Source organism: Panicum virgatum, chromosome 5K, assembly GCF_016808335.1.
Source record: "Panicum virgatum strain AP13 chromosome 5K, P.virgatum_v5, whole genome shotgun sequence".
NCBI classification, from domain to species: domain Eukaryota; kingdom Viridiplantae; phylum Streptophyta; class Magnoliopsida; order Poales; family Poaceae; genus Panicum; species Panicum virgatum.
The window spans coordinates 23,887,323-23,898,851 of NC_053140.1; the positions used below are offsets into that span (position 1 = coordinate 23,887,323).

The 11,529-nt window shown below is 44.6% G+C and overlaps 1 protein-coding gene across 2 annotated transcripts; it reads right to left on the reverse strand.

Annotated features, from left to right (window-relative positions):
* Positions 1-322: 322 nt before the first annotated feature.
* Positions 323-4,475, reverse strand: LOC120709503. Of its 2 annotated transcripts, none has more exons than XM_039995172.1 (3): positions 4,074-4,475; positions 3,790-3,972; positions 323-644 (listed from the first exon to the last, which is right to left on the reverse strand). In XM_039995172.1, exons 1-3 carry the CDS (start codon positions 4,162-4,164, stop codon positions 535-537), a joined length of 384 nt encoding a protein of 127 aa, XP_039851106.1. In that variant the 5' UTR covers positions 4,165-4,475; the 3' UTR covers positions 323-534. The 2 variants fall into 2 exon arrangements, 1 of the variants encoding a protein (XP_039851106.1); XR_005689704.1 differs by lacking the exon at positions 323-644 and adding an exon at positions 1,584-1,754.
* Positions 4,476-11,529: the final 7,054 nt, after the last annotated feature.

Here is an 11,529-nt window from a genome sequence, read left to right on the forward strand (position 1 = left end):
TAAATCATTACCCTAGGGCTTTACGATCTAAGCACAATCCTTAACGAGTCCAACATAGTTTTGTAAATATTTTGTTGAGCACATCTTTTATCCAAAACCTTTCGAAGGATTGTTATACCATCCAGAGTATACTTGCCTGCTCTGATATCAGCTGTGGCAGAACCAGTTTGAATTACACCAGTTCGAGTGCGCTAAATATCAAAACGCACCTCAACCGGTATAATCATTGGTCTGTCGGGTAACATCTAGATGTAACCACTAAATATCCGATCGTAGCACAAGTATACATCCCGCACGAAGGCGAGTCAGAGATACAACATTCCACAAAATTTTACATCACATAGATAAGGGGTGTAATTTACTTCAGAGTTTAAAAGCTAGCAAGCCGAAGTTCTAGCTTTTACAAACTTATTCAAAGGAACTTAGATAAGTTTAACAGTAACTAAGTGTAAAAGAGAAGTTCTGCAGCGGAAAGAAAACACAACTATACACAAACGTCGTAGGATAGATGCCATGGTAAGCCCGAACATGACATCATTTAGCCAACTCATTGCTGGTCGACGATGGTTCCCACTCCATAGACCAGCCAGTAGGTAAAACACTAGGCCAAGTTAAACTAGTGTTTTGATCCTCACAAGTCATTCCTGAAAACAAAGTCACAAGCAAGACTGAGTATGCTAATACTCAGCAAGACTAACCCGACTAATGGTATATAATAGCCCTTTAACTAAACATGCAAGGCTTGTGAAGACTCTGGGGTTTCTTTTGCTGAAAAGCAACAAAGAGTAGGTCCTTAATTTCAAGTTTTAGCTTTCAGATTCTAGTTTCATTAATCATTCTAGGTAAGCATCTATCTATACAAACATGGTAGAGGAATTAATTTCATCCAACCATATTATGAATCATAATTGTTCCATTTCTTACTCTATGTGGCAAAGAGATCAAGCAGTCTCAATTTTCGCGAGAAATGGACTATTCTGAATCAAATTTTCAACCATGCAAGTGTAAACCTAACACACATGCTTGGAGCACTGTCGAGTCACTCCCAAGTAACCGTTTGCTTCTCATTCCGGTTCGTGGATCAGTGCCACTCTCCCCGACTACAGAGAACCACCACATCTCTGTACTCGTGGTGTTGCAACATAAATTAACTTCCTATCTCTAAGAGAGAATGGGAGGTATGTCCACTTGCCGGGCCGATCAGTTACTAGGCTTGCCTCGTACCATATTTACGGCATGTGGCTAGTACTTTCAAACGCTTAACCACCACTACCACACATTGCGGCCTTATCAAATTCATCAACACAGACGGATTTCAACCATGAAACTTGTAACCAAATCCGTCCATGGTCCTTATAGTGATTGCAAGAAAGTCAACAATCAACTCCTATAAAGCTCGCGAGTGATAGGCAATCACTCGACTTTTACCGGTCCTATTAGCATAGCATCTATTCGGACTCAGTTCTAGTGTTCAATCAATGGATACCTAGAATTATGCATCTAAGGTTTTCATCCAACTCCAATAACTTAAATGCACAAGTAAATAATAATAATAATAAGTGGCATAATTTGAAATAATAGGATTATGCACCGGGGCTTGCCTTCAGTGGTGTCTATAGAGTTAGTAGGCTTTGGCTCCTCCGAATCAGAGTTCGGGACTTCAGTTATTTCAACAGTATTAGCTTGAGCTTCAGAGAAATTCCCGTCTGGCTCCTAGATGAGTTCATATGTTCCGTCTGCTAGCGAGGTTGTTTCTATATGCGATGCAGAAGTTGGAAATTAGTGAAGTGCTTAAGTATAGCTTTCCTTCACTAAAAAATTGTAAACCAATAAAGTAAACATTTAAGACTGAACTTAAAAGTTTTACTTTACTGGGCAATTGTTTATAGAGTAAAAGTGAACACAATTAACTCCATAAAATAACATGAAAAAGGGGTTTTATTTCAACAAAAAGGATTTTTAAAAGAAATCCTGAAGAACATAAGCAATACTCCAAAAAGAAATTTTAAAAGTACAAACTAGATTCCACTAATGGTTCTAGAAAATTTTATATAGAGTTTGACATACTCTAAAGAGCATATGGTCAAAAGCTCACTCAAAATATAGCTCTGGAACAAAAGATATAAATAAAAAGGGCTATATCCTAACCCTATTTTTAGAATTAGCTACACAAGAAAACAACTCAAACTCATAGCATCAAAATGTAGAGCTAATCACAAGGAACACAGTAAAATTGGTTTGACATTTTTTCTGATTTTTCTACATTTTTCCAGGATTTTTCAAAGTTCACTGAAAAAAAGAAAAGGGTTTGAACTTTTTGCAGAAAGGACCTCGTGAAGATTTGAATTAAATCAATCAAGTCCTTGGTCAGGGTCAAAGGTGGGGAGAGGTTTGACCGGCCGATTTTCGGTGAGGGGAGTCACCGGCGGCGAGGGCCGATGTGACATCCCGACCCAGGGCTTAATAGGATTGATAGAATATTCATGTCAACAAGTTGCAACTTCTTTTCCGGAAGCTAATCTCGAAAGAACTTCAAAGTTAAGCGTGCTTGGCCTGGAGCAATTTCGGGATGGGTGACCAACCGGGAAGTTCTTCCCGGGTGCGCACGAGTGAGGACAAAGTGTGTAGAAAAGACTAGTGTTCGTCTGTGAGGGTAGTCTATGTCCACACGAGTGAGGACAAAGTGTGTAGAAAAGACTAGTGTTCGTCTGTGAGGGTAGTCTATGTCCACACGAGTGAGGACAAAGTGTGTAGAAAAGACTAGTGTTCGTCTGTGAGGGTAGTCTATGTCCTACAAAGCTGCCAGAAGTAAGCGGGCCCGACCTCGAGGAGGCGGGACGTTACAGCCGAGGGGCCAGAGTGCTTCAGCGGGCCATGGCGCACCTATAGGTGTGCTTGGGAAGGGTGCGGGATGGCCGGAGGAGGTTCGTCGGCGGTGAGCAGAGCACGGCAGCGGAGGTGAACGGCGGCGAGGATGTTTCGGTGAGGGAATGGCGGGATTGAGGGGCTGGTTGTGGGGGTCGGAGCGGCGCTATGGCGGTGGGTCGACGGCGGACAGGAGTTCGTCGGAGTTGGAGAAGGGGTGCGGCGGGGTTTTGCCGGCGATGGGGCTCGGCCAGGGCTACTTAAAGGCCAGAAAGGAAGGGATGAGCGAGAGGAGAACTCCAGGGATTGAACTCAACAGAGTATAGGCGAAATTGGTGACGGCGTTGGCTTCTCTACGGCAGCCGGCGAGGTGGCGCGACGGGGAGCTCTCGAGGTGGCGTGGTGCGAGCTAATGGCGCCAGCAGAGGCGGCGGAATGGCGGCAGGGTTCTTGCGTGCGGCGCGTGGAGGTGAAAGGGGCCCTGAGGAGGCGGTTCCAGCAGCAGCCAAGCTCGCCGGGGAAAGAACCATGGGCGGCGAGATGGCGGCGCGTCGTGGAGGAAAGGGGAGGCTCCAGGGAGGGGTGGAGTGGGGTCCAGGAAGAGTAGGGAGGCTAGGTGGTGCTCCAAACAGCGGCGCAGGGCAGCCGGCGGCGGGAATAGTGGCGGCGGTGGTGGAGCAGAGTTCTGGTGAGGTGGGAGGAAGAAGAAGAGTGGGGCTCAGAAGTAAACAAAAAATTTGCCATTGATCTAGGGCTCAAATGAAAAAGTGTCAAAAATGAAAGTTGTTCAGTTTTTCATGATCTATAACTTTCATGGATCCAACTAAAATAGGTTCTAACGCTAGAGATTCATGTGCTACATCAAACATACAAAATACCCCAAACCTGAATTTTTACCTAGTGGAGAGCAGGGAGAATTTTTACCTAGTGGAGAGCATACCAGAATTGGACTGGGTCTCTCCGTGGCCTGCCACCATGATTTAACCCCATCTGGCCGGGCGCTCCAGACTATATTCTGCGCCCGTGGAATCCATGCTGGGTGATGGGGAAGGGACGGTCGAGGTCGCAGGTCGGTGGACCAGCACGCCATGTCACCGTCAAGGGCAGCTGCAGGGGCCATGGCGGAAAGGAGAAAGCAAAAGATGCGGAGATGTTATTCAATGAAAACAAAAAGAAAGCGAGCAATTGAACTAACTTGGAATCACAACCTTCATGACTAGCCGCTTGAAGGGTTGCCTCCACCGTCTGCACTGGTGTAATCCTGCCGGCGGTCAATGCGGCGCCCGGCGCAACTAACATGGTGGCGGCAAGGGGGCGTGGGGGCGAGCGTCGTCTTGTGAGAATCAGGGAATCAGCGCATCTGGCTGGGGGCGGGGGGTATGGATGCGCCGCGGGGGAGGTGTAGCAGGTCCGGCATCGATCTTCTACTGAGTGTGGGGGGTTCTACCCGGCGTCGATATACGGTGGTGTGGAGCGCAGGGGCCGGACCAGGGATGGGATTCGTGGGGTGGGGCGTGCGAGAAGCTGCCACCGGCGAGGCAGGGATGGCAGGCAGGGCGCCGCGTAGGGGATGTCTGGCGGTGTGGTGTGGTCAGGCGTCGACCTCCACTGGTGATCGCTTGGGCGTTGGCCGAGCGGGTAGGATCGGGGCCTTGGACTAGATTTGCGGAGAAGACATAGCAATCAATGGCGTGATTTCTGAGATTTCAAAGAGGTATCCAGAAACTACTCCCACCACACCACCGTAAAAGCAGTATTTGGACCGTAAAATAGTTTGCATTTGCTGGATGTAAATGGTATTTGTTTTTAATTGCATTGAATGCGGTGTGCACGGGTGGGTAGTAAATATTGGCTGTCGTGGGTTACCAATTTTACTCGCGGGAGAAGGGTTAGCTCCGCCGGGGCGTTGAATTATATTCAACACCCTGTGTATTGAATAGACAATAGGTATATACACATACGTAGATATGCTCATATACATACATATATACTTAATTACATACAAAGTGCAACAAAAGTTTTACTTAATCTTGTCATATTTACTCCTATTATCTATGTTTGACGTGCCGTCATAGTAGAATTCGCCTGCCTTGTCCAAGACCTCGTGAACAATAAATCCACAAATGGCTTCTTGAATCACCAGGATCCTTTCCTCTAGTATGAGTGTGTCTCACATATCAGTGAGCTGTGGAAAAATGAGAATATTAATTACAACAATTTACAAAACGAGTTGCACGCAAGCTAAGTCTGATAAAATTTTTTACTTACTTCCTGCTGCCATGCGGTAAAGGTCATTTGAGGACCTATTAGGGTATGGACATTCTCTATGACATAGTATGCGCATAAATTAGCTCCTTGCGCCTACCTCGACACTTCAATAGAAATAAATAAAGTAATTAGCTATCAGTGTATTCATATATACTAAAGGATATGAACATGCAAATAAAGTAGAATCCCACCCGTACCGGAAAGTCTTTCCTCCACTTTAGTTCGGCACTGAAATTATTGCCACTATGCTTTCGAATCAATTTCTTCCAAACCTAAACACGAACCAAAACAAATAAATATAGTTGTCATTGATTTTAAAGCAATGGTGATTGAGGTGGTATGACAAGAATTAATTACTTGTCCAACATGTCGGTCGTGTCTTTGTATTGGTTTGGATCTCTGCGCAATGAGTCCATAACATCCGCTAAGCTCTTGTTAGGATATATGTTAATTAGTATCTAGTGATCTCAGCAAGATTTTATGTAGGATTAATAAAATTCAGTTATATAGAACTAAAATAGTTACATGGTAGAAAAGACTTACCCAAAGTTGTACGGAAATGCAATGGTCGCTTTTATAGTGTTGAACGCTTAAGTACATGTACAAGTTTTTGAAAGTTTCTGCAGGATTGCTCTGGAGAGTCTTGCAATTCACAACTGATGGGTCGACGAAGCCGACATGGTAATACCCTTTTTTTCCGTCAAGTTTGAATCTCCATCCTACGAGATACAAAATAAAGTAAGGAATCAATAGGTTTGGAACTTGTACTGAATCGGGACTTCAAGAACACACTTACAGAAGCCACAAAGTGACGATAGAGATGTCGAGGGAGTCTTGATAGTATAGTTGGTAGATTTCTTCTCAATCAATCCATATGATGGCCTCTCCACGATAGAAATCTTCGTCTGTAATCTTTGCGCCCTGCATGAAGTTACATTCTATCATTGCCTTCATGTACAAGTCATGCAGCCTTCGCATTTGCATTGGAAGCAAAGGCACAATCTCTCGGGGGACAAGGCTGGTGCCCTCCATATATGGCCATCTCACCACTAGAGCTATCGGATAATCTTTCTCCAGATCTAGATCTTGATTCAAAGCCCATGTTATCTGATCAGTAGTGAGCCTTGATGATTGCAAGAACCCTAAAAAGCCTTATTGTTCCTGGTTTAGAAAAACTAGCGGTTGTATTGACTGTTTCTGTTGGGCCCCGAGCTGTGGAACATCGGACGATGATGACCTTGATTTCCTTTTGTCGTATGATTTCTTAATTGAGCGATCATAGTCCGAAAGCGGTTTGTCAATGAACTTTATCCTATTTGTCTCCTTTATTCCACTAAAAAATTTTAATTTTGCCGGGTCCAGTGGTTTATCCTGATTCTTTGGCTCCTTTTTTCGCTTCTTTGGCGGTGGCGGAGGAGGTGAGCCAGGAGATGGTGGTGAAGCAGGAGTAGTCGACGGCTGCCCAGGAGATGAAGATGAAGGAGAGTGTTCTGGGGCATCTCACAGAGATGGTGGTGGAGGAGGTGAACGATGAGCGGGTTGCGGCGATGACGGCCTTGATCCCTGATCGATAGCCTTGAGGATGATGTACCGCTTGTCCCATGGGATGTAACCATGAACGGCGTCTGCTAGTGTTGTCTCCCCGTCACCTCTAGGAATATTGAGCTTGAGATTCTTCCAATCATTGCACACCTCCTCGACCCCAACTTTAGCATATCCAGCTGGGATCTCCTGCCCATGGTACAACTCGCCTGGTGTGCTTGGCATGGCGGAACTGTATGCAACCATGAACCTTAAGTTCTTAATGCAAGTTTGAAGCGCACAAGGTGTCCGCTGGGTGATCTCATCCACTGGATAGTGTTGCTCGGCCGTCGTATCAATAGCGGTGATTCCCATATCGCTAGGGAGGCCCGTAGAGGCGCAGCTACTTTTACGTTGAGATAGGCCAGCCGTGTCGACATTAGGCTCTGCAGGCGCCGCTTGCTGTTGTTGTTGCTGGCTCATTGCTAAGGCCACTTGGCATCTAACCTCATCTGCCATTCTTTCATCTTGTGAGAGGAGTTGTTCCTCTAGCCTTCACAAGTGCAGTCGCTCCGCGTTGTTCCTTCTATCCCGACTTCTATATGTATCGATGTAATCTATGAAACCATATTTCCACAGAACCACTCCCTTGCCCCTTGTACACCCCGGATGTTTTGGGTTCTGAAGGGCATAAGTCAGCTCATCTTTTTCTCTATCAGGCTGGAATGTTCCTTGGGTAATTGCTTGTATGGCCTCCTATAGTCTCCGAGCCACTTGCTTAATTTTCTGGCCAAAGATGCACTCACCCGTCTCTGGGTTCAATGTTCCACCATGAGCATAGCACCAGTTCTTTGAACATTCAGGCCAGGTGATGGTCGTAGGTGTGATATCTTTGTCATCAAACCCTGCTCCATCTTCTCCCATTTTGGTTTTGCCAGCTTGTACCCACCTTGCCCTAGAGTGTGATGATATATTTTTTTGGAGGCATTTTCCTTGGCCTTTTTCACGTTCTGAATCCCAAGCTCTAAAGACTTATATGCCACAAAGGCATTCCAGTGGTCCTTCTGCTTTGCAAGGTCTCCAGTAAACTCAGGCATTTTCCCTTTCTTGATATAATTTTTCGTCAGATTCTTCTTAAGTGTCTGAAGTTGTTCGGCCATCTTGCTCAGGGTCCAGCGCTTAGCTGCTTCTTCTGATTCAGCCGGAACCGTGAAGTTCTTCTTCAGCTCCCGCCAGAGCTATTCTTTTTCTCTTTCAGGCACCGCATCCCTTTGCTTACTTGGATTGTTAGGTTTCTATAACCTAAAGCTGATAGGGATGTGGTCCCGGACAAGACATCCACATTGCCTAACGTATTTCTTTGCGGCTGCTTCTGGAGCGATTGGTTTGCCATCTGGAGCCACTTCTGTTATGATAAATCGCCCTTCCAATTTCTTGGTCGGGCCTCGCTTCATTTTTTTGCCTGACTTGATGATCCAGATGGCTTGAAAAAATAAATATATATTCAAGGTTATTAGTCATTGTAAGTACGACTTAGAACAGAAGGATCGATGTTCAGATATATACGTTTGCTTCCTGGTCATCAATAGCATCTGAAGGTTGATCAATTTCGTCGCCACCGGACATATTGAGGTATATGTTGGTATTGGCGGCCTCACCGGTGTCGTCGGCATAACCAGCCGCCGCGGCGCTACCGGATGCAATCATATCCATTAGGAACTGCTCATCATCCATCGCATCACGTCGCGGGTCCATCTGAACTAACTATTGAATATACAAATTGTTTTGATCAAATTAAAGTAAGTATGCAGTTTTATACAAATTGTTCTAATCGATTTGTTCTAATCAAATTATACACCTATTTATCCAAAATTTCCAAACTAAATTGCAAGGAAACGTCGTGCGGCTTGGATCCAAATTTTCAAAGATCAAAATTTCCAACTAAATTTCCATCTAATTTTCCAAACTAAATTTCCATCAAAATTTCCAACCAAATTTCCATCTAAATTTCCATCAAAATTTCCAACTAAATTTCCATCAAAATTTCCAAACTAAATTCCAACAAAATTTCCATGAAAATTTCCATCTACATTTCCAAGTAAATTTCCATCTAAATACATCCAAATTGAGGTTAAATTACAAACAAATTAATGCACTAAACAAATTGAATAAAAAAATTGTTGCCCTTGGATCAAATTTTAGGTTCAAATTTGAGGGCAACAATTCTGTTTGATCAAAATTGTACCCTGCAGGGCTGGCGCCCGCCGACCTGCATGCCGGCATGGGCAGGGGTGTCTCGGGGCGGCTCACAGTGAGGAGGATGACGGCGGACGAGGCGGCGGCGCTCGGGGTGGGGATGACAGCTTTGTCAGATTGACTGTGTCAATTATCTTTTGAGAAAATGCATTGAGGAAGGCACATAGCTTCACGATGGTTAATCGCACGTTCTCAAGCAGAATCCCTCGCAGCACAATGGAAAGAAGTTCAGTCATAAGCACGTGACAGTCGTGAGACTTTAGGTTTGTCAATTTCTTCTCGTGCAAATTTAGGATTCCTTTTATATTCGATGAGTATCCAGATGCGACCTTGACACTACTCAAGCATTCAAATATGCTTTCCTTTTCTTCTTTGCTAAGAGTATAGCTGGCGGGACTTAAATAGTGTCGTCTATTGTCTCGCTTTTCAGGATGTAGGGCATCTCTGTCTTCCATTCGTTGCAATTCCTGACATGCTTCTAGTGTATCTTTATTCTTTCCGTACACTCCTAAGAATCCTATCAGGTTGACACAAATATTTTTTGTGAGGTGCATCACATCAATTCCATGGTGAACATCTAAGACTTCCCAATATGATAGCTCCCAAAAAATAGACTTCTTCTACATGGGCGCCAATCCGTTGTCACTCAGAATAGGGTGGCTACCTGGTCCCTTTCCAAATACTACTTCTAGATCTTTGACCATTTCAAAGACGTCGTTGCCAGTACGGTGCATCAGTTTTGTTCGGTGATCCGCCTGCCCTTTGAAATGCTAGCCTTTCCTTTGTACCTGATGTCTGACGGGAAGAAACCGATGATGACCCATGTATACACACTTTCTGCAGTGAGTCAACCATATACTTTAGGTATCCTCCAAACAGTGTGTGCAGGCTCTATATCCCTTGTTCGATTGTACCGACAGGTTACAAAGAGTAGGCCATTCATTGATGGTTACGAACAACAATGCTTATAGGTTGAAGTCCACTTGTTTGTATTCGTCCCACATCCGTACACCTTCTTCACGCCATAGCAATAACAGTTCCTCGATCAATGGTTTAAGTACACATCGATGTCATTTCCGGGCTGCTTTGGGCCCGGGATAAGTATAGGCATCATGATAAATTTCCGCTTCATGCATAGCTATGGTGGAAGATTGTATATGCATAGAGTGATAGGCCAAGTGCTGTGCCCACTGCTCATCTCACCGAAAGGATTCATGCCATCCGTACTCAAATTAAATCTTATGTTTCTCGCATCCAAGGCAAAGTTAGTGTACGTTCTATCTATTTTTCTCCACTGGGTGTCTCAACATTGAGTATTGCTTGCGTTCCTCTTTGTGCCATCGCATCAACTTAGCATTCTCTTTATTTCTAAACAGACGCTTCAAATGTGGTATTATAGGTGAGTACCACATGACCTTGGCAGGAACTCTCTTCCGGGGATGCTCCCCCTCGATGTCCCCAAGATCATCTTTTCGGATCTTGTAACACAATGCACCGCATACTGGGCAAGCATCCAAATTCTCGTAGTCACCTCGGTAGAGGATGCTGACATTGGGACATGCATGTATCTTTTGCACCTCCAATCCTAGAGGGCAAACAAGTTGTTTCGTTTCATATGTTGTGCTAGGCAATTCGTTGTCTTTATTAGGAAGAATTTTTTTCAAAAGTTTTAGTAATTCACCAAATCCCTTGTCTGATACACCACATGTTGCCTTCCATTGCAGCAACTCCAGTGTGGTGCCAAGCTTCTTCAACCCATCCTCACATCCTAGGTACAACAACTTGCGATGGTCCTCTATCATCTGCTGGAACTTTAGCCTCTCCTTTTCACTCTCACAATCTTCCCGCGCACCGCACAATGCCTGCCCAAGCTCGTCGGTGCGCTCATTTTCTGCAACATCTGCTTTAGGCTCTTCCATGGCAGTATCATCGTCAAAGGCACCGAATCCAGCATGGATAGAAAAATTGACATCATCACAATCTACTTCTTCATTGTCTTCCATCATAACACCCTTTCCTCCATGTTTGGTCCAACATAAGTATTTGGGCATGAAACCATGACAGAAAATGTGACTGTGACGGGTTGTTCTAGAGAAATAATCTTTATTATTCTGGCAGTGTAAGCGGCAGTGTTGACACTGTTTTTTGACACGTGTCAAGGAAGGTGATTTTTGTGAAGGGAAGGTGACCGATTTGGAAGAAACCAAAATGTGCACAGGGTTGGAATCGGCCGATGGAGTCCGTCCGATGGGCCAGAGGAACCTACTTTGAAGATTCTAATCCGCTAGCTCTGGTATCCGGCCGATGGAGAATTGCCGATGAAGTCAAGGAAGGAGGAGAGGATCCGGACTCTACGAGAATCTTGATGATTCGGTTGTAGTATTTAGAGTAGTTTATCTTTAGTTAGTCTTTTCTTTTAAGTCAAGTAATGTTTGCCGTGATCGGCTAGGATTTGATAGCGCTAGGCTATATATATCAGTTGTAAGGGACCGGAAAAACTTGATACACATCCAATACAACAAAACTTCACAATTCCTTTGCACTTTTTCGGCGACTTCGCCTTTTCTTTTCTTTTTCGATGAGTTCTTTCAAGTCGATCAAGGACGCCTCACATTCGAG

Excerpts from the sequence above, each read along its gene's own strand:
- LOC120709503 (XM_039995172.1), bottom strand. The coding sequence starts at position 4,164 with ATGTTAGTTGCGCCGGGCGCCGCATTGACCGCCGGCAGGATTACACCA. Across the intron at positions 3,973-4,073 it reads TCAAGCGGCTAGTCATGAAG|CTGCCCTTGACGGTGACATG; the intron begins GTTGTGATTCCA and ends TGGCCCCTGCAG. Across the intron at positions 645-3,789 it reads TCTGGTATGCTCTCCACTAG|GAATGACTTGTGAGGATCAA; the intron begins GTAAAAATTCTC and ends CTTTGTTTTCAG.